The following is a 22,283-nucleotide window of genomic DNA, read 5'->3' on the forward strand; positions in this document are numbered from 1 at the left end:
CCTCGCCTCGCTGCCACCCGTGGTCTGGCCATACGTGGACCCCACGGGCCTCCCCAGCAAAGCCTCCAGCGTGGGTCACCCCTCCCCGTTGGAGGACCCCCAGTGGGGCTGGTATCCCCCCATCCAGGCTCCCAGGGTGCGTCATGTGCCCCCCAGCAGCCACCCAGGGAGGCAGGAGGGCCCCACCTGGTGTAGGGTCAGAGACACTGGACAGAGAGGAGCAGAGCGATCACTGGACCCGAGGCAAGGTCCAGGTCTGTCCTGCACACCCGCCCACTGCAGCGCCTGGGCGCAGAGGCACCAGGGCCCCACCGAACGCGGGGTCTCCCACACGTGCAGCCGCTGGAGACGGGCCGCATGCCGTACGCCGCTTGAGATCCCCCCCGTGACCAATCCGCACTGTATCCACGGGCCAACAGGCCACGGGAAGGTGTCCCCTGCAGAGGAGAGGTGTCCTCTGTCCGTGCTGGTGACGCGGGACCCGAGGGCGAGGCCTGCTGCGGTGGCAGAGCCAGGCCCAGGACGTGCCCACAGAGAGTCGAGGCCCCACCGACCACGCAGATGCAGCGTGCTTGTGCCAAGGGCGTCATAAATATATTTCAGCATAAACAATACAATAAATAGCTGGTGTGAAATCAGTAGGACAGCATCGAGCCTGCTCCCTGCCTGGGCTTGGCGACAGAGTGGCCAGGCCATGAGGCGCCACCCCAGAAAAGGTGACAAGGCCCTGCTGCTTTTGAGGTAAAAAAATTGTATGAACTTTTCCCATAAGGCGAGATCTCTGCAGGATGCCCAGACGTGCCGCGTAGCTCTGGGTTCCGCCTGACTGCCCACAGGCCACGGGAGTCTGGCCGCGACAGCCACCGGGATGGAGAGGTGACAAACGTCCCCGACTGGACAAGGGCCAGGGCCAGCGGCGGGCTCGTCTGCCAGGGTTCCCAGGGCTCCTCGGGCGGGGCTCTGAGTGCGACGAGGCCGGCGCTGTCCCCGGGGCTGGACGTCAGCCCGTCCTGAGCCTCAGCACCCGGGACAGCGGCTCCTTGGCGCTGGAGTAGATGAGGTAGGAGCCGGCGGCCGTGCGGAAGGTCTCCCAGTCCCGGCAGCCGAAGGTGGGGAGGCGGTGCACCGCCACGAAGCCTTCGTACCCCTGCCACCTGCGGGGAGACAGGCAGCCTCAGGCGCGGGGGCGGGGACGCGGGGACGCGGGGACGGCCCGTGCCAGGCTGTGCAGGATGGGGGAAGCCGCCTCCCGCGGGCGCTGCGTGCAGAGGCCACACGTCCCCGGCCGCACACGCTGCCCAGTCGTCATCAGAGAGCGGGGCTCGGAGCAGAGGGAAGCCGAGTCCCGAGGTTGGCCCCGCCCACCCCCAGGGCCCCGCCCAGCCCCAGGGCCCCGCCCAGCCCGGCGTGCCTGGGGCAGCCGCCAGGCCTCCGTGGGACACAGCGGGGCGGTCTGTTAAATTGGGCTTCATTTCAAACTGAACGGGAGGAAAAGCCCGAAAGAAAACCACGGAACAACTTCATTTCCTATTAAAGATGCGAAAGCATCAGCTCGGCCGTGAACGATGGCGGCCGGAGGAACGCTAAGGAACTGCACGGCACCAGGTGGCACCAGCCCCAGGAATGTGAGGGAGCCCCCCAGACGCCACCACACCCGCAGACAAGGGCTCCAAACAGACCCCGCAGACGGGACACGACCACTCACGTCCCGTCAAACCACGTGACGCTCAGCCGGCTCGCGCCAAATCCCATCGAGTCGGCAAGACAGGGAAACGATCCGAGATTGTTCTAGAACTGTTCTGGGATCGCCTGATTAAGAAAACTAGGTGAACAGGAAAAACGTCGGAAGAGGCAAAGTTGCTTTTACCCGCAGAGGCGGCCATGCTCCTAGAATTCCCACAAGGCTCCGCTTCAGGAACCTATCGGAACTGACCGAGTAATCTGGTCAGTGGCCAGACACAAAAATTAACTGTCACAATAAGCAGCAGGAAATTGAAATGGAAAACCGCAGGCGTGGTGCTTACGACACCCGAAAATGCCGCCATGCCTGGGAAGGACACGTGTGCTTCTCCTGAAGGGCGGACGATAACTGGACAGACCTGCCAGAGTCCCGGGTGGATCGTTCAGCGGATGAAGCTATGACTAACCCTCAGAGCGCCGTGTCCGCATGCTAGGTCTCTGGCCAGACTCCGAAGTCGTGAGCACCAGCATGGCTCCAGCCCACGTGGCCGACCCCAGCGGCACGACCCGCAATGTCATCGGGCATGCCGGGCAACCCGCTGGGCCAGAGGCCTGTGGCTCACTCTGCGCCCGGCCTCGGGCGGGGAAGGTGCGCCCACCCCAGGCGGCCCGGGTCGGGTGGGGGCTCGGCCCTCGCAGCTCCTCACCTGTAGATGACACTGTTCACCGAGAAGGTGTTCCCGTCGAAGGAGTTGGCGACCACCAGGAAGTAATCTTCTCCCACCGAGAAAAACTCCCAGTCCAGGGCACTCTCTCTCTTGAGAAAGAGAAGTGACACGTTGAGAATATTGGGAGCCGTCGTGGGATGCTAGAAGGGAGGCATGGGGGGCATTAGCAGAGGCGTTAGGGAGGTGTAGAGTGTTGGGAGTGTTAAGGGGAGATTCAGGGAGCTGGGGGATTTAGGGGGTGTGGGGCATTGAGTGTAGGGGATGGAGGGGACATTAGGGGTGTTAGGAGAGGGAGGTGTGGGGCATTGGGCAGTGAGATGTCAGAGGAGCATTAGGGAAGCTGGGGGTGTTAGGGGAGGCGTGGGGGGCATTAGCCGGGGCGTTAGGGGGTGGACGTTAGGATACGGAGCCCTGAGGCGCTGCCGAGCTGTCTTCAGCCAGTTCTCCTAACCCCAGAACTCGGAACTCGGGGTCCAGGTCCCACCCCGAATCTGCAGAGGAGGGTCGGGCCTGAGGGGCGTTGTCTCAGCCACCCGGGGACTTGGTCTGTCCTCGGGAAATGCAAATAGTGGTGCACTTAAAAATTCTTTTTACATTTTTAATTGTAAAATTCATATAAAACGTGCCATCTTGACCATTTTTAAGCGCACAGTCTAGCGGCGTTGAATGCGTTCTCATTACACGACTGCCACCGCTGTGGGACTCCAGGACTGTCGCCCCAGACTGGAACCGTGTCCCCACTGAACCCCCACTCCCCCAGCCCCTGCGGCCACCATCTGCCCCTGGGGATGCGACTCCACTGGGGACCTCAATGAGTGGGACCGACCACACGGGGTTTGTCCTTTTGTGACCGGCTTATTTCGCTCAGCACGACGTGCCCCAGGTCCATCACGGTGTCAGTCAGCGTCCCTCCTTCCTCGGGCCGAGTGATGTCCCCGCGTGTGGATGGGCCACACTGGCTGGACCACGCGGACGACGGACACCTGGCTCGCAAGTGTGACTGGTGCCTCTGTGCAACGGGCACAGTCTTCCACCCGGAAGAGGCTGGGATGCTTGGGGGTCCCAAGCTCAGAGTCACTTGCCGAGGACTCGCAGCGCCCCGAGGCGGGAGCTTGCAGACGCGGGCCGGGAGGTCGCCTGTTTGCCCCCGGCCCGTTCCCCGATGCCGGTCGGTGCCGACATAGAAATGCCGCCTCACGCTTGGAAGCTACATAACTGTGGGGGTGACATTCTGCTCTCGTCACGGACCTCCTGGCCTCTGAGGGCGAGTCTGTGCAGAGACAGTCATTTCTGGGGCACCTGCCAGTGGCTTCCTGGAGGAGCTCCCTCGGCTCCCCACCCCCCCCGTCACCTCACTGATGGCTGCGGGCCCCGTGCCCGCTTTACAGATAAGGAAACGGGGGTGGAAGCCACACAGCTGGTGGGAGTCAGCCTGATGCCAAGCCAGGCCGGTGCGTCTGCGTCTGCGTCTGCGTCTGCGTCTGCGTCTGCGTCTGCGTCCGCGTCTGCGTCCGCGTCTGCGTCCGCGTCTGGTGGCCTCGGGCCGTGGCCCGTTCAGGCAGCAGGAGGCCACCCTCTCCTAAACTTGCCCTGGGCTCTTTCCCTGTGGACAGCTGAGGGCGCTGGCCCGGAGCGGGGTGCTCAGACAGGACCCAGGAGTGATGGGGCCGGGAGGTACCTGGGGACACCGAGGGGCAGGCCGAGGTCAGCAGGGCCCTGGGGCTCCCCACTCCTTCCATCCTCTACTGGCCGGGGTCACGTGCTGGGCCACTTCCAGCCACGGCCAGCTCTGATTCGTCCCCAAAGTGTTGACCACGGCTACGCTCAGTAGGGAGCCGCCCGCGAGGTGCGTGGGCCGTGGCCGCGATGCGGGTCCACGTGCGTTACTCCTCCGGGCGTGGCTGGGTTCTGTACCCAAGGCTCCTCGGTGAGGTGCCAAACGCAGAGTCTGGCTCACCGCCAATGTCACAAGCTGGCCCGGCCACACTTCAGAGGCACAAGGGCGGCAGCCGTGGCTTCCTGCTCTGCCTCCAGGACAGCGATTGCTGTCGCCCGTCATTCGAAGTGTATTTTTATTCTTCAGAAACACACCATTCGGTCAAAGGGTAGAAACAGCCCACATGTCCATCAACGGACAATGTGGCCTACCCTTGTGACACGCACCACGGGGCCCGTCACAGAACGAGGCGCCGACCCGGCTTCAGCTGCAGGAACCCTGGAAACGTGATGCCGAGCGAAAGAAGCTGGTCACAAAAGCCCACGTGATACACACTCCCTCCTATGAATGTCCAGGACAGGGACACCCACGGGGACGGGGAGCCGAATGGTGGCACCGGGCCTGGAGGCCGTGCGGGAGGGGCGACAGGTCGCGGTCTCTGTGAGCTGAGGAAAGCTTCTAGACTCACCTGTGGTGGTGGTTACATGTGTCTGTGAATTTAACAACAGCCACCGAATTGTAACAAACAAACCACGCCAGCTGAAATCAATTGAAGCCAAGATCGCAACAATTGAAGCCATGAAACCACTCAGCCGGCCCTGGAGGTTTGCGACACGCGGGACAGTGCGGGCACGTCACCCCTCCGAGGGGTGCGGGCAGCCGTCTGTCCTGGTCGCCACCGCACTCGGCTTTGGGGACCGCCGCGCCGGCCCTTCGGACCAGCCTCAAGCAGCCTGGCAGTACCTGCAGGTCAGGATCTCCTGGAACTTGACGAACGTCTGCGCCGTGACGTTCAGCTCATAGATGACGGAGTTGATGACGTAGGAGTCACTCTGCGTTTGCACCTCCACGTCGTAGCTGTGACTGTTGGCCACTGCGAGGAAGACCCTCTCTCCGATGCGGAAGACTTCCCAGTCGGCAGCACCGAACGTCTGGGTGGGGACGAGAGGCGCAGGGGGCCCACGTGAACAGAGGCCCGCGGGGACCACGCTGGCTGTGCTCACGTCCCCAGCCCGACCGCCTCCACGCCCCTTCGCGAACGACAGTGCCAACGACGCCTGCGCCAGCGGTGCCGTCCGTGGCGACTGCTTCTTAGCCATCTGTACCGCCCGCCGCCCACGCCCTGGTGCTGCTGACCGCCCGCCAGGGCCAGCTGCCACGACGCCTCCTCCAGGAAGCCCTCCCTTCTTCCTCCAGTCCGGCCCTGCACGCAGAAGCGACCCCTGAGCAGCGCTCGCATTTCCCGCCACGCGTCCCTGTCTGAGCTTCTCCTTCGGCTCCACCCACAGCCCATCTCTGGGTTCCGGGGCACACCGTTCCTCCATAAATCACTCGTCCCCCTTGAGGGTGAGGCGTGCAGGTCGGCAGGGCAGAACTTTGGCACAAATGGCCAGCTGCGGAGCCTTTGCCCCAGACCTCGAGCTGCACGCGCTGATTTGCATGCACGGCCCCCAGGGAGGAAGTTTACGTCCCACTACGGCAGCATCTCGGGGGGCGATGGTGGTTTGGGTGCTCAGGGAGGAAGAGGGACCCAGCCCAGGCCCCATCCCGAGCCCAAGAGGGAGAGCAGGGGCAGGAACGAAGGGAGACACTTTCTTGGGAAAATAAGGGGCAGGCGCAGGGACACAGGATGGCAGGCCAGGTGGGGGGGACGTGGTGGCCGCCTGCGGCAGGGGCCTGTGGCCGACGCGAGAGCACTCTTGGCAGTCCTGAGCCACCGTCTGTGGATGCTGCTGGGGTCTCAGCTCCCACATGCACAAAGGGGATTGAGTTGATGCCATCTGTCCCCTGGGGCTGGTGAGGAAGCTCCAGGGACAGACGTGGCATTGAAATGGTCTTTCAATGTTTTGCCTCTGGTCATTCAGCTTCTGACGCAGGTGGAGACACTTACTCTAGATTGACCCTGCTGCCGACGGCCCCTGTGCGCTCGGATCCAGCACTTAGAGCACCCGGCCGTCTGAAGGCTCCAGAGAAGGGCCAAGGGCAGGCGGAAGCTGGTGTGGGGTTGGGGTGCGACCCTTGAACACATTTTTATCTGGCGTCTCCTCTGAGGGCAATTCCTGTCCCATGGCACGTGGCATGGCACTCAAGTGGACGCAGCAGGCCGGTTGCACAGAGGAGTCAAGGGCAGAGTTTGGGGCTTGCAGAGTGCCTCAGGTGGGAGGGGACCGGCCCGGGAAGGGGGGAGCCTGCGGGGCGGGGCCCAGAATCCGCTGCATTAACTTCTTGCAAGTCTTTGCCCGGGACCCGCATTGCACACGTGGGGCGAGATTCCACGGACCCAGGGACAAACCGCAGCTGAGAGGCCGAGAGCTCTGGCCAGAGGCTTAAACAGCTGGGGACACAGCAGCAATGAGACTTATAGCCAAGAGAAGAAACGATAAACAGAAATCGGCCAACACTGAGCCCATTGGGAGCTGGCAAACACAGACATGCCACGGCGATGACGAAGGATCCACAGGGAAGAGGGGATGTGGGGAGCGATGATACGAGACAATCAGAAGTGCAGAGGCACTCCTACCCCTGGAGGTGGGCATGTCTCTGTCATAAGTTATGGGGAGATTGGGGACAGTCAACAAAGAACCAGTAGCCCAGAGGGACAGGCCGAAAGAAATGATCTGGCTGAAGCACAAGCACAAAAAAAAAAATTTATAGTGAAAGCGAACAGCGCCTCAGTGACTTGTGGGGTAAGAGAGCGCAGTCCCGCCCACGTGTGATTGGAATCGCAGAAGGAAAGAAAGAGAGAATGAGGCAGAAAAAAAGAAATTCAAATAAATGCTGGCTAAGTTTCCCAAATGTGATTAAACACGCCAAACTAAGAGGATCAGAGACCCAAAACAGAATAAAGAGAAAAAGCCGCACCCAGACGCATCGTATTCAAATAGCCGAAAACTGAAGATAAAGAGAAAATCTCATCAGCGGCCACAGCAAACACACTTGACTCGGGGGGACGATGAAACCCGAATTTTCTCAATAGAAAAACATCTTTCAAGTGACCGAAAGCAGCATTCTACAACCAGTGGAAACAGCCTTCAAAAATGAGGCTAAAATAAAGTCACTTTCAGATAAAAGTGACGGGCTGAGTTTCCAGCAGACCCGCTTTACGGAGCTCCTGAAGGACACTGGGCCGAGGGCGGGCTACACCAGGTGGGATCCAGACTCTGTAGAAAGGACGCAGAGGACACTGGGAGTGGTGTGGGCGTGGGCAGAAAGGACAGCAGAAATAATGACAAACTGTGGACCTCACAAGTAGGAGTATAGACATACTGGCCTGATGCACAGAGAGGGATAATTACATTACATCGTGGTAAGGCTATTTCGTTGTACGCGAAGAATAACAGTAACTCAAAACATTGCTACAAATTGAAACATACATTGCAATATCGGAGCAACACATTACATTGATACAAAAAAGAGGACAGAGAAGACTCTATATGTGACAAAAGACTTCTATCCAGAATGTATAAAGAACTCCTAGATAGCAATAACGAAAAGGCAAACAAATTAAATTATAGACCAGAGACTCGAATAGACGTTTCACGAGTAAAACTACAGAAAGCCAACAAGCATGTGAAAAGGTGCACACGCTCTCTAGCGATCAGGGAATTGCAACTTAAAAACCACATGGCAGTAGCACTTTACAGAGCCGAGTGATGGCGAGGATGTGGGTGGCTGCGGGCAGCACGTGAACCGGTACAGCTGTTTCTTAAAACTTCAAAAGTAAAACATAGAATGGCCCAGAATTCCACTCCTCGGTTTCCACTAAAGAGATTAAAAAAAAAAATGCCCACAGAAAGCCTTGTATGAGGCGCACTGGGGAGACTTACTCATAAAAGTCAGAAGCTGACACGGATCCGGTGCCCGTCGGCAGAGAGATGGAAACGCATTCATCCAACAGGGTGCTACCCGGAGGTCGGAGGATGCTGTGCGTGTGTGTAGCACACACACACAGACCCACACAGTAGGGACACTGCATGTGTGCAGCACACACACATACACGCGCACATACACATGGCCCAATGCCAGTCCCTGGAAGCCGTCTAAAGCGGGGACAATTAGGCAGGCACAGACTTCAACCCTGGGAGCCCAGCCGGGCAGCGACAAGGCAGCCGCGGACGGCCAACGGGCACCAGGGACCTTTCTGGAGTGAGAGAAATGTTTTACTGAGGTGGGGGGACACCTGTGGGGACAAGCCAGCGCAAACTCTGAACAGAAAACGCAGGGCTTCTTGCCCGGTGGAACGCACGAGTCAGTTTCTTCTTGGTCTCGGAGCCAGAAGGGGCGCTGGCTGTGGCCCCATCCTACTGTCCCCCGCGCCCCAGGCGTGCGTGAAGGGGGAGCGGTGGGCGAGGAGGGACCGCAAGCGGGAGGGGCGGGCCCGCAGGTGGGAGGGGCGGGACGTGCAGGTGGGAGGGGCTGGCCCGCAGGTGGGAGGGGCGGGACTGCAGGTGGGAGGGGACGGCGGCTCCGCCCCCCAGCGGTTCCCCGCCAGAGTGGGCGTGGCAACCACGTCCAGATCTGCGTTCCACGGCCGCCTTTGAACGAGGGAGTCTGTCTGCGGTGCGTTAGGCCAGCACTCGGGGGACATTCCCTTGCCCTGTGACCACTGCCGTGAGGACGGGAGGGCATTCCCCGGACGACTGCCCGCGTTGGAGCACGTCCCTCCCCAGCTCGGGCGGAGTCCCAGCAGGGCCCCGATGCGTGGGCAGGGGGCTGCGCCCTGGACGCGGGGATGCCCTGGCCACGCAGCGGGTTGTCCCCGCGGAGGCAGAACTGGCCGCGCTGCAGGCGCACACCTCCTGTCCGCCCAGCGAGGCCTGAGCTTGGGGACGCCGGCACGGTTCTCGAAGCGGACCGGCCGGACCGGGCCCGGCCGGGCCGGGGGCGGCTTCCCCGCTGGCAGGTTCGGGACGTGCTGCCTGGCCGGCCTTCGTGACCCCGCGCGCCGGCCGCGGCGCCTGGCTGGCCGGGTCCGGCAGGCACTCGGCCTGCGGGAGGGACCGAGGCGCGGCTACGGGGCGCCGTGCTCCCCGCGCCCAGCGGAGGGCGCCATTGGCCCCGCAGCCCAGCGCACGCCGCGAGCGGCGGACACCCCGGGTCCGAGCCAGGGGCTCCTGGAACGAACCGGTCCGGACTTGGCTGAGAGCGGAACGCCTGCGTGTAAGCTAGCAGGATGGCTCACGAGGACGAGGACAGTGGACCCGCACGCCTGGCGGTGACTGACCCCTCGTTGGGGCCAGGAGCTTGGCCGAGGCCTTTCTGGGTTAGCACGTCCTCGCCTCAGCTCGGCTCCGTGAGGTGGCACCATTCTGTCCCCGGGCCACCCCCTGGCTTCTGGGCGAGCTCGGGGGGCCTGCGGGGCCTTCAGCGCCCTCCGCCGCGCGGGTTCACGGAGGGCAGACCCGCGTGTGGACGGCCACACACGTGCCACTGCGACTTCGCAGAACCCAGACGAGAGGCGTCTGGCTGCTAGGTCACGGCGCCCCCACCGCGCTGGGGCACCCTGTCAGAGGGACACGGAACACGCGTGCACACACCTGCCTGCACACGTGGTACAAGGGCCAGGAGCCGGGGAGAGGGCTCCGCCAGACCACTAGGGCTCCCTGGACTCAGACAACTGGCTCAGCCTGCGCCCCAGCACGGAGGGCGTGCCGGCGGGGTGGGGTGAGGGGGTGCTGAGGCCGGGGAGGGTGTGGGGGGGCGGTGCTGGCGCTGTGGGAGCACAGGTGGAAGAGCCCGGGCGAGGAGGGCCAGGTGGGCGAGGCTTACAAGGCTGTCATCCTACCTCAGCTCCGTGTGTGCAGCCGAGTGGGACCCACAACAGCAAACAAGGGCCCCCCATTCCACGCCGGTTTCAGAGAAACCACGACTGTTCCGTCTCTGAGTATCCCATGAACACTCGGGACATACTTTCACTAAAAAATTGTTAGTTTCTCCGGAATTCTATTTGAACTGGACGCCCCGTATTTTTTCTGTCCGCAGGCTGGCAGAGACCCACATGGGGCCGGGATGGGTCACCATCTCCCCTGGTCCCCACGCTGGACTGCCAGAAGCCCCCACAGAGCAGGGCGATGCCTTCGCCCTCAGCCAGCGGCCAGCTCCTCCCGCTGGACGGGACAGGGTGGAGAGACCAGCCGCCGGCAGCGGGCGCGGGTCTGGGGCTCTGCACGCCACTCCTGGGCTCATCGGGACGGAAGAAACCCACGCATCAAGCCAGCTGCCAAACCCTGCCTGGCACCGGAGCCTGGGCCGCCAGGCACCTGTTGGGCTGGGCGGGCTCCCCCTTTCCTCCCCGTCCCCCCAGGAGAGGAGAGCGGAGTCTCTCTGGGCCCAGCCCTGGGGCGTGGGACGTGCAGCCAGGAGCAACTGGAGCCCCTGAACCTCTCTCGAGGGCAGGCGGCCCGCAGTGGTCAGCAAGTCGGTGTGGGTGAGGAGGCCCCTGGGGTCTGGCTTTGATGGAGCAAATAACTAAGGTCTGGGAGCCCCTGGGGAGGGGGAGGCGGTGGCCCCCAAAGGGTACACACTTCAGCCTCTCCTGCCAGCCTGGCCCACCCGCACGCCGGCCACCTGGGCCCTACGTCGTCAGCGCCCGCCCTGCCTGCCACACTCCCTGACACCCAGCCTCTCCTGCGCCAGGGCTCATGGCTGTGGACGACGCCGCAGACCCCCCAGGAAACACTCCGCGACCCCTCCAGGGCCCGAGAGGGTCCGAGCCGGCACGGAACGTGCTGGCAACACGCGGACGTGGGATCCGGTGACCCTGAGGCGTCGTCATGGTGAGAAGGGGCACCTGTGAGGGGCGCCATCAGGCCGCCTGCACAATGGCCGTCTGCCTCGGCCTCCCTCGGACGCCTGCAGGGCTTAGGCGACAGCTGTGTCCCCAGTGGCCCCTGAGCAGCCCCAGAGTGCTGGCTCCTGGGACAGCTCTGCCTTGGGGCTGGAAGCACTGTCACCGCCACTGTGATCCTGCTCCCGGCCACCTGCTCCTGGGTACGATCAGTGTCGGGCCCCAGGCCGAGCCCCAGGCTTCATCCACGAATGACAAACCGAGCGTCGCTGCTGGCACTTACGTTGTCCCGGCCATCTCATGATGTCACTCCTACAGAGCCGAGGGCGTGGCTGTGGTCGTTCCAATGGCAGGACGACCTCTGTGCCCCCCGGGAACAGTCCCCGTGTGCGGGTCAAACCGACTCCCCCTGTGCCGCAGTCACACCATGTGTGGCTCACTTTGCACGTGGACCCCGCTTTTCAACAATTCCTAACTGCTGCTCCCCGAATCCCTCCCTTCCTTCTCCGCGCCCCTTCCCCTGGGGCCGAGCGTCTCTGCGCTAAGCCGAGCCCGCCCACGGTCCGCCCCGAGCCCGCCCACGGTCCGCCCCCAGCCCCGCCCACGGTCCGCCCCGAGCCCGTTCTCGGAAGCCGCTGCGTGTGAACACCGCGTCTCAGAGCCCCGCCGCGCATCGTCACTTGCGGCCATGCTTCCCTCACGCCTTCCAGTGTCCGGCCCACACGTGTCCACAGAGTCCCCCTCTCGCCCCACAATCCTCCTGCCCCACACCCCGCCAAGCCGTCCGGGCCTACGGTCTCCAGCAGGGACGCTGGTTCTCAGGCTGCGATGACCACTGTCCGTGGCTGCAGTCACCACGTCTGAGTCTGATGTCCTGTGTCCGGGCTGACGCCTGTATTTATGGGTACACAGGACGCCACCTCCCCGCACCCCAGTCCGCAGCACCCCACGCAGCTGGGTCGGGTCATGTGACCAGTGCCGGCCAATGGGCATCGAGCACAGGTGAGCACGTGTGCGGGCCCCGGGCTGGGGACTGAGGGCAGGTCTCCTCTCGCCCTCCGTGTCCACGGGTTTGTTCACAGCGAGTCCCGTGGGGCTCTCGTCCCCAGCCTCAGCACCAACCCCAAGGCTCGCGTTCCCAGGCCTGGAGCATGATCGCGGCGTTCCCTTTGGTGCCCCCCGCCCCCTCTCGCTGTGGATCAATGTCTCTCTCTCTCTAGAACCCCATCGGCCGGCCCTCGATCTGCTGGCTGTCTCTTCCTTCTGCTCTGCATTCTTGAAGATTCCTGGCGTTTATCAACCAACCACACTGACGACTGTCTTGTCTTCGGGCCAGCGATCGCATCTTTAACCTCCAGGAACTCTTGCGTACCAGTGGCATCCCGTGTTTACCTCATAAATGCGACATCTTCTGGAAACTTCTGAGGACAGTTATAATTTTAAGAAACCCTCTGCTGTCTCCAGAACCAGCTCGGCATCCAAGGGAGGCCGTGTGGGTGTGTGCAGCCCAGCCTGACTGCTGGCTGCGGGTCTCCAGCCCAACACCTGAACACCCTCAGTTGTCGAGTTTGTTTGGTGGTCGGGCTGGAAGAGGGCTGGTGTGTCACTGGCAGGCTATGCCATGGGGACAGGGGCCCCTGGCTGTGGCCTGTGACGCAGTGTCATGGTGAGGACCTTCCCGAACTGGCCTTTCATCATATTGCGTCTTCTTGTTCAAACGTAGGTGACTCAGGATCACGGGGTTGGTACCTATAGAATGACAGTCCTCGGAACTGCACCCCCGGCCCCTGCAGGGACCTCTGTGTGTCCCACACACAGTCTGATGGCCACGTGCTGTGTCTCCCGTGCCAGGCTGCAGGACCTGCTCCAGAACCCCGGAATTCTGTCCCCTGTCCCCTGTCCCCGGCCCAGCTCTCGGAAACCTGAAAGCGATCACAGGTCTTCCTTCAGAACAGTCTCCCGTGCCGGGTTGTTCCTTCTGCCACGTGCTTCATCCCATCCAGGTTCTGGCCGCTCTCCCCGAACGCTCCCCAATGCGCCGGGCCGCAGGTGTGCGAGCACTTGACACCCGCTTCTCGGGCTGGGCACGCACCCTGCGGGCAGCCCGCCATCCCATGCAGCCCCACGCGACCCTGGCGACACCGCGGTCGGCTGAGAGCCCACGGGGCTTCCTCCCGCATTGCCATCCGCGCCGCTGCCTAGGCCTCTCTCTGTACTGTCGCCCACCGCTGCCGGACGCCACGTTCTCGTTCCGTCCCCGCGTGTCCAGGCGTCCGCAGGCACCTGGTTTTAGCGCCCATAGGGGCAGCGCTTCAGCCCGCTGCCAGCCCCGGCGCCCCTGCCTGCCCGGTCTCGGAGGCCCGGGGTCTGACCCCGAGGCGGAGGCTTGGTTCCCCGTTGGGCAGACTGTGGGCCGGTCCATCGCCAAACGCTTTCGAATCGCTGCGTCCACGCGCCGAGCACGTCCTCGCCTGACCAGGATGCCTCGGCCTCCGCGAGCCACCACGGCTGGGACGCATGCCACATGGGGAGCGTGTGCTCGAGAAAGACTGACCCACGCTGAATAAGATGATAGCACCCACCACCCGGGGTCCAGTCCCCGCTCTGCCAGGAGCCATCCCCAGGCCCCGGTGCCTTGGGGTTCCGTGGGTGAGAGAGGACCAGCGGCAGAGGTGACCTCACAGTGTGGCTTCTAGGACCGAGTGGGAGGAAGCGGCTTAAGCTCTTGGCACAGGCACCTTGTGAGGTCGTTGCTCAGCAAGCTTGAGCCACTGTCACCACTGACCTGCTGGGACCGAGACTGAGAACGCGAAGGGCTGCAGGAGTTACACGTCGCCCAGGACCCCCGTCCCATCCTGGAAGATGGCACCCTGGGTGCTGACCTCCTCGTGCCAGGAAACTGCCCTCCTGCCCCGCCGCCCGGCACGGCCCCCAACCCAGGCTCTCTGCGTCCTGGCCCCACAGCCCGAAGCCGCGGCCAGGAGGGCCAGCGGGGCGGGCTCTCCTCACCCCGCCTTCCACCCCAGGGCGGCGAGTCTCCCTTGCGCCTGGACGTGCTCTTGGGGCTTGTCCCAACGTCACTTCCTGGGGAAGCTGTCCTGACACGCAAGGCGCTCTGGCGCCCGGACCTGCTTTGTCTGGGCTGCACTGTGTGTCCTCAGGGACAGCGCGCCCGCAACCTGCAGAGGGCCTGGTGGCCCCGTAAGATCCCCTGACCGACCGAGTGAATGGCAGTAGCCAGCACGATCCGTCCCCGTGAGCCCAGCCAGACTTCGCTGAGGTGGCCCTGAGAACTCACGTCCTCTGCTTCCTGTGCTGCTCTCCCCTCCCGGGGCGGGGTGGGGTGTGGGGGACTCCAGAACAAATATGGCCCCTCCACCACAGGCCCCTCCAGGCTCATCTATGCGAGACACTGTGCATGGAGTGTTCTAGATGGCGTGAATCACTCAGGCACACCGCACCGACCTCTCTGTGCTTAGCAAACGGCCTGCCCTGCCCATTTTCCTGGCCCCGCAGGACGGGGTGGCGGGGTCCCCTGCTTTGTTCCCTCCTCCACCCCGGACTGCTGGCTCACAGGGACGGGCACACCAGGGCAGTCCCTGCCCGGGGCGCCAGGGCGAGGGCCTCAGGGCACTTCTGCTGGCAAATGAGGGGACGGATAAGTGAGCAAAGGGGTGTCCCGGCGGCATCCGAGGGAGGAGGGTGCCCCCTGCTGGCAGTGACGTCCTCTCCTCAGGATTCTGGCAGGAAGTGAGGTCACTCCCATGGACCCCCTGCTGGGCGACTGGGAATGACCTCACCCTGAGCCTCCTGTGGTGGGGGGAGGGGCGGCGCCTGGGGCGCAGGGTCAGGGGTGGCGGTGCCGACCCGGGCACTGGTCCTGGCTGGGCCCCCAGTCCTGTGTCGCCCGGTGAGGCGCGGCGGGGTGCTGGTCGGGGCCTTACCAGGAAGGACTGGAAGAGCCGGAAGGAGCCCACCAGCCAGACGTACAGGTGGGAGTGCACCTTGGTGGACGTGCCGTTGAAGGCGTTGGCCACCGCCAGGAAGGAGTACGGCCCGACGGCGAAGAACTCCCAGTCGTAGGCGCCGGAGGTGGCGATGGTCTGGTTGGGCTCGAACAGGCGCGTCCTGGGGTTCCACTTGTAGATGACGCTGTCGATGTTGTGGTCGTCACCTGGAAGCCAAGTGCCAGGTCGAGGGAGGCGACAGGGACTCGCGGTGGCCTTGGAGGGCCCGGCCCGCCCCGCCCCCAGCCCAGGGCCCATGTGCCCGGCCAGCCGGGCCAGGCCAAGGGCCGCTCTGCATGCGGCCCTGGGCCCGCTCGCTCACCAGCGATCACCCTCCCGGGCCAGGGGCCACACCTCCCGCCCCTCCTAGGCCCCCTCTGAGTGGCTCCAGACCCCACCCAGGCCTTCTAGGTTCTAGGAGGTGGGAGCCCTCTCCAGCCTCGCCCCACATTGCCCAGGGCGCCCTTTGCCCCAACTCCCCACAGGCCGGACACACTGCCCCAGGAGTCCCTCTGGCCCAGCTTCCCCTGGAAAACTCACTCACTGCCCTCGGGGGCTCCCTGGGGCTCCTTGCCCATCAGTGGGTGGCGGGGGTCCCTCTCAGGCCCCCCACAGAGCTCCTGGCAGGTCTCAGACTGGGGTAAACGCTGAGCCACAGAGCCTGCCCGAGGCCTGAGTCAGAGACGCAGCTGCACCACAGGCCCCTTGCAACCCTCGAGTCACAGGATGGGGGGGCCCCGCCTGGTCATCTGGGATAGCAGCTGGCCCTTGCCGGCCCCTCCCTCCCTGTCTCCCCACTGCACACAGGCCTTACAGAGTTTGTGTGCCCGCAGAGGAACAAGGCCCCGCCCCTCCTTCAGCTTGTCCCCACCCACGTCCCCAGCCTGGGGGACCTTCCCAGCCACATCAGCCAGAGCTCCCGAGGGGAGCTTGGTCAGTCAGCGAGTCAAGTGGTCGGTTACTTAGTCTGCAGCCAGGTGGCCGCTCTCCTGTCTTCCTGCCTGGACAGGTGAGGAGGTGCTCAGGTGTGTTCACCCTGAGAGGCACCACCAGGAACTGGGCCGGTGTGATGTTTTATCATTGTTAGGGAGTCGACAATGAGCCTTGTCCCCGCCCAAGACGGCTCCGTGGGGCTGAGGGGCCGGGCCCTACCTTCCCGGTGGTTGGCCACGGCCAGGAAGTGCTCCCCGGCCACCTCGAAGGCCTCCCAGTCCCGGGCGCTGTGGGTGGGGACCCTCTGGTAGGGTGCGAACCGCAGCCTTCTCTGGCTCCACTTGTAAATGACGGAGAACTCCTGGCCCTTTTCATTCGCATGGAAGTTGGCCACAGCCAGGAAGACCTGCAGCAGACACGCGGACACTCGGTTCTTGTCTGGGGCCGGGCCTGGTGCAAACGGTTCCCAGCGGCCAGGGACGGAGGCTGAGCCCGCAGCTCCGCCGCTGACGCCTCAGCCAGCCGGCCCCTGGGCAGCTCCAGACCTGTTCGTCCCGTTTCAGCCCCTCACACGTGTCCACGTTCGCCAGCCCGTTGGTGCCATTTCTATGCCCCAAACAGGAAAAGGTTTGTGCACAAATATGCCCTTTTCCACCAGGCCTGGAAGCAAGAAGCCCAGCTACACCCTGCACGTGCCTAGGGAGCCAGATGGAAGGCTTTCTGCTGACGTTTCTGAACTTCCCGACTTTTCTTTGATATAAAGTTATCATTTCTGAATAATGAACACATATAAACCTTTAAAAGATCATCAGCCAAATAACCAGCGAGCGAGTCATCATTCGCCATGCTGGGTTTGGAGCAAGCACTGCGTGGGGGTCTGCCAGCCGCAGGAGGCAGGGTTGGTTTGCTCACTGGTTTATCCCCAGTGGGCGGCGAGGTGCAGGCAGGGCTGTCCACGGCAACTGTGTGGTGGTCAGTGAGTGATCTGGGGGACAGGCACGGGAAGGGGTCCCCAGGGAGCTGGGAGGGAACATTCGCCGGGGTGGGGTGGGCGGCTGATGCCCAGCGCAGCCCTGACCCGAAGCGGGGCTGCCTGCAGGGCCCCAGGCCTGGGGCCTCCTGCGTCCCGCGTGTGTGGGGTGGAGGGAAGGGTCGGGGGCCACTCTGAGATGATTTCTGCGTTGCTGATGGGTCCAAGGCGGAGACCCCAGCATGGTTATTATTTAGGGAGGATGGGCGCATGGAGGACACACGGCTTGGAAAGGCCCGTGGGGGCCCTGCAGACCCGCCTCGGGCCGTGTGGGGAGGGCGGTCCACCCCCCTTGGAGGCTCTGGGGCGCAGACCCGCTTCCTCCTGCAAAAGCTTCGCGCGCAGCCCCGACCTCTCGCCTCTGGGGTTCGCGCAGGGAGGGCGGACTCGCCTGTCTCCCGATGGTGAAGTGTCTCCAGGACTGCGCCTGGTGCGTGCGGAGGTCCTGGTAGGCCGCGAACTTGCCGTCGGTCCACCTGTAGATGGCAGACGTGGCCTTCCGGTTGGCGGTGGCCACGAAGAGCCCGGCGCCGGGGATGGCGAAGACCTCGATGCCCAGCGTCTCGGAGCGCGTGAACAGGCTCTGGTACTCCTCCACGAAGTCCAGCTTCTCCTTGGCTGGGACGGAGACGCGCAGACCCGGTGAGCGCCTCCGGGAGCCCAGGGGACCCTCTTGGGCGCACGACCCCGGGCCGCGAGCCGGGCCCCGGGCGTCAGCGTGGGGCAGGGTGGCTCCCCCCGAGCGAGTCGTCCCGCGGGTGACACTTGGGAGCCGTTCCCCGCGCCGGCCGCCGCCCTGGGAGGCTGTGCCCTCAAGTCGGTCCGAGGGTGGACTCGAGCGGAGCGAGTCTCCTTCCCCTGCGGACGCCCCGTGCGGGCGCCCACAGCCACCTGTACACGCCCTTCCGCACAGGAGCCACGGCTGCCGCAGTGGCGCCTGCCTTCCCGGCCAAGGGCTGGCGGGGACGAGGGGAGCGCTGGCCCCCCACGAAGGAGCCCCTGTGTCCTTCCCTGCGCGCCCTGCCAGCCGCTTGTGGTGCCCGGGGTGGGGCCCCGGTGGCCTCTCCGCGGGGCGTGGGTCCCATTCCCAGTAACGCCATCGGGAGCGGAGCGCCCCCTCCCGGACCCCTCCGCGCCTTCTCACCTGCCAGCACGGAGACCCACTCACTGCCCACGCACAGGTACAGCCCCTTCCGGCTGGCGTCAAACCAGAACTGCGCGTCCTCCATTCTGGTGCATAGAGGACGGGACCCCAGCGTCACCTTCATGTTGGTTTCTGGGGAGAAACAAGGAGGATGAGTGACCGGTGGGACGGTGCTCCCTGGAGGGGGCGGATTTCCCTTTGCCCTCGAAGCCTCGGAGGACCCTCTCAGGGGCCTGGGGAGGCGGGGGAGTGAGGGGCGGCCCGCAAGGGCGTCCCCACTGCAGGCAGGACTTTGCAGAGCTCCCCGCCTGCTCTGGAAGCCGTGTCGTCTCCTGAAAATCCTGCCTGAACACGGCCACCTTGCTCACCTCCCTGTGACCCACGGTGGCGAGTTCCCCTAAACTTCCATTTTGCTTAGTTTGTGGCATTTGGACCTCCGCACGTCTCGAAATTGTGCCTTCCTGTCGGGCAAAGCATGTGCGTCCTAATGATGCCACTTGGCCACTTCAGAGCAACGTCTGCACTGCAGTCCGGCCCCAAGGGCCAGGCTGTGACAACAGACCTGTCCTCAACCCCTTGCAGTGCCCAGTTCCCCCCCCCTCCGGGGGGCCAGACGCCTGTCCAGGGCTCCTCCTTGTGCCCTGGGCTTTGGAAGCATGGCGCCAGGGTCAAGTCACAGGGTCACCAAGCTGGGGTTGCTCCCCTGACTGCTGAGGCTCCAGAGAGGGTCAGGCTGTCTCCCCACCTCCCTCCAGGGGTCGGAGGGGACTGGGATTCTCCACGGCAGGGGGTGGAATTTAAAGAAACAGCCAACATTGGAAGTTACATTGGGAAGACGCAAACACAAACTAAAGAAAGCAAAGCCGAGGCCCTCTGGGCCGGGGGGTCATCGCGGAAACTAGAGGGGGACCCCGCGAAGGCTGCGGTTAGGCTGCCTATCAGAGACGGGAGTCGAGAAAGGGCCCTAAACGCTGCTCTGGGGCAAAGCAGGCAGCAGGTGGGGGTCAGAGGCTCAAGAGGAAGCCTGACAGGTGGTGGCGGGGCGGGGGCAGGCGGCAGCGCTATTTTGCGGGCTACTACCAACTCAGGGGATGGCACCTCGTTGTCCTCCAGCTTCCCGGGAGACCCTGCAGGATGGGGGGGATGGACAGCACCAGCTCATGCTCCTGCACGGGCACAGCCTTTGAGTGGCGTCCGAAAGTCAACAGAACAGGACCAGCTGCCTCACCAGGCCCCTGCAGAAGGGGGGGACAGCTCAGGCTCCTGGGGCCGGGCGGGCCAAGTGTAGGGGCCCAGGCACCCCTAGAGCTAAGAGAGAAGGGTCCGCATATTGGCCATGGGGGAGGGGGGGTGTTGGGAGCATCAGTGGGGAGCTGGACACCCTTCTAAGGTAATTAAACCCTGAAGGGATTTTTTCTGTGGATAGAGTGATTGGCCTGCATCGCTTATCCACTCATCTGTCCGTCGGTCCATCCAGCCATCCATCATCAATCTGTCCACCTATCTGTCCATCTACTCATCCATCCATCTACTTGTTTATCTGTCCACCCACCCATCCACCCATCCGCCCGTCCATCCACATATCCGAGGATGCCGTCGGTAGATGTTCGCAGGGAATCTGTCGGTCAGTGGACACTCAGGGAACAAAAGCCCCTACCCTCACCTGCACTCAAGGGCAGCGGGCAAACCATAGCTGCTCTGAGCTGGTCAGGGCCACGGTGGAGACAGCCGGGGGAGGGTCCGGGAGGGCTGGGCGCGGGTCACCGGCCCAGCGTGGTGGGCGGGGAGGGCAGGGCGTGAGCGCACAGCTGCGGGGTTGTGCGTGCGGAGGGCCCGTGTCGCCTGTGCCTGGCACGTGTGGGGCTCCGCTGTGCCTAGTGGTCCCTGTTCCCGTCTGTCGCACCTGGCGATCGGGACAGCAGGCCAGGCGGCAGCCCCCCTGGCAGCACGCGGGCGGGAGGTCCGGGCAGGAGGTGCAGGCGGCAGCCCCCCACTCACCGTGAACAGGCCCTTGCTCCTCCTCCGGCTGCCGATGAAGAAGCGGGCGCCTCGCACCGACAGGGCGGCTGGGAAGGGCACGTCGGCAGCGCTGGAAACAGCGGAGGAGAGTTTTAGGGCTGAGGGGAGACAGCGGCAGGAAAGGGCGCAGGAGCAAAGGGCCACAGGGCTGGGCCCTGGGGACAGCAGGAATTCAGTCCCTCACCCAGTCCCTCATGTTCTGGGGGCTGCTCCTGCTGAAGCTCTTGGGGGGCCTCCCTGTCTCTTCCTGCTCCTGGGGGCTCCTGGCTTGTGGCCAAATGGCTCTACTCTCTGGCCCCACTGTCACCTGGCTCCTCCTCTGAGCCTCTTCCTTCTCATAAAGACACCAGTCGCTGGATCGGGGCTCGCCGTGCCCACTGTGACTGCGGCCTGACTGGGTCGCACCGGCAGAGTTCGGACTCCACACGAGGCCCATTCTCGGGTCCTGGGGGACGCCCTTAGCCCAGGACAAGGGTCTCCTGCAAGGGCGCATCCAGGCCAGGTGGTCAGCGGCCCTCTGCCATCTCACAGAACCTCCAGGGGCTTCTGCCTGCACAGGGTCCCCAGGCCGACCACCCTCCACTGGGCCCGTGGGGGCAGATAGTGTTAAGACAGATGGTTCCTCCCCTTGGTGATTCAGGGGTGTTGGAAGATGCGTCAGTGGGGGCCAAACTCCGAGGACAGGTGAGAAGGTGGGTGCCCTGCTGGAGGGGACAGCATGGCTGCCCAGCGTCCGCTGGACCATGAGGCCATGTGCTCTTGTCAAAGCACCTACACCTTCTAGGCTGCCATCTGGCTGCAGCCGGCCACGCTCCCTGTGGCGGGGGAGGGGTTGGTAAGGACGTGTTTTAAAAAAAAATGTATAAATGCTACAGATTCTTTTTATTATGGAATAAGTTTCATAATAACCAAGCAGAGTAAGGTTCCACATATTTGATATGATGATAAATTTAATGGAAACTGGACCATTTGTGCTTAGAAAGTCTCCAGCCCCACTGGGCAGGATGGCGGCCGAAGGCCCTTTGAATCATCATTTGGCGGGAACGCGGGACACACCCCTCCCTGGTCGGATCGCTAACTTCCAGGTCATAGATGGGGACCAGGAGGTGACAAGGACGAGAAACAGACTCAGGCTTCCGAGTGCCGGGTGCTGCTCAGGCCGCGAGGGACCGCTCTGAGCGCCCGCCCTGCCAAGCAGACCCGGGCCTCGGGCCGTGCCGCTTCCTTTGGGCTCTGGTGCCCGAGTTCTTCCCCATGGCCCTGTGTGGCCTTCCGCCCCGGGAACTGCGCCCCGAGGGCCGGCCGCCCGCTGCGGCCCAGGCCCTGGGCCAGGCATCGGCGCCCGCCCCACCCCCGGCGGCCTTGCTGGAGGCGAATTCACCATCCGCACACCGATGACCCGGGCACTCAGTCACAGCGGTTATTTCTAACCTTGACCCTCCACGGCCCACACTGCACTACGCCGGCCACCCCTGGACGGCCACACGGGACCTGGCGGCACTCAGCACCAGGCGACCCCCCCCAGCATCCTGGTACCTACATGTCCACAGGGACGCCGCAGTCCGTGGTGAGGGAAAAGGAGCTTTCAGACACAGCCAAGACCAGCGTGTGCCACTGGCTGTCCATCAGGGCCGGGCTCCAGAAGGACACGCGGGTCTGCCAGGCGCCCGCCGCATCCTCGCTGAGGAACAGGAAGTGCAGCCGCGTGGGCGAGTACCGCAGGCCCAGCAGCAGCGCGTCCGGCCCCTCCGCCAGCACCGAGAACACGTACTCGTTCTTCTGCAAGAGAGGGCGGCGGTGTAAAAGGGCTGGCTGTATGGCAGGTGTATGGTGAGGCGGCAGGTGTGTGCGGGCGGGCGAGGGCTATGGTGCAAAGGGCTGGTGAGGGGCCGACAGGTGTGCGGGCGGGTGAGGGCGGGTGGGCGAGGGCACACGAGGTGAAGGTGGGCAGGGAGGATGGGCCTGATGGAGTGACCATGTCTGTGATAAAACCAGCTGCACGGCTCACACCTGTGAGAA

At 63.8% G+C, this 22,283-nt stretch overlaps 1 protein-coding gene across 1 annotated transcript; it reads right to left on the reverse strand.

Moving 5' to 3' along the window:
- Positions 1-573: 573 nt before the first annotated feature.
- On the reverse strand, positions 574-22,043 carry TSPEAR (thrombospondin type laminin G domain and EAR repeats; the record flags this gene model as incomplete). Its single annotated transcript, XM_039850281.1, has 11 exons — positions 574-1,154; positions 2,388-2,489; positions 5,089-5,276; positions 15,076-15,305; positions 16,291-16,477; positions 17,493-17,719; positions 18,246-18,478; positions 19,270-19,372; positions 19,452-19,479; positions 20,244-20,334; positions 21,805-22,043. Coding segments are annotated over 11 exons (1,782 nt in total), but the record flags the coding sequence as incomplete, so codon positions are not given.
- Between the last annotated feature and the right edge of the window lie 240 nt (positions 22,044-22,283).

This window comes from Pteropus medius, unplaced genomic scaffold, assembly GCF_902729225.1.
Source record: "Pteropus medius unplaced genomic scaffold, Ma_sr-lr_union100, whole genome shotgun sequence".
Classification (NCBI taxonomy): Eukaryota; Metazoa; Chordata; class Mammalia; order Chiroptera; family Pteropodidae; genus Pteropus; species Pteropus medius.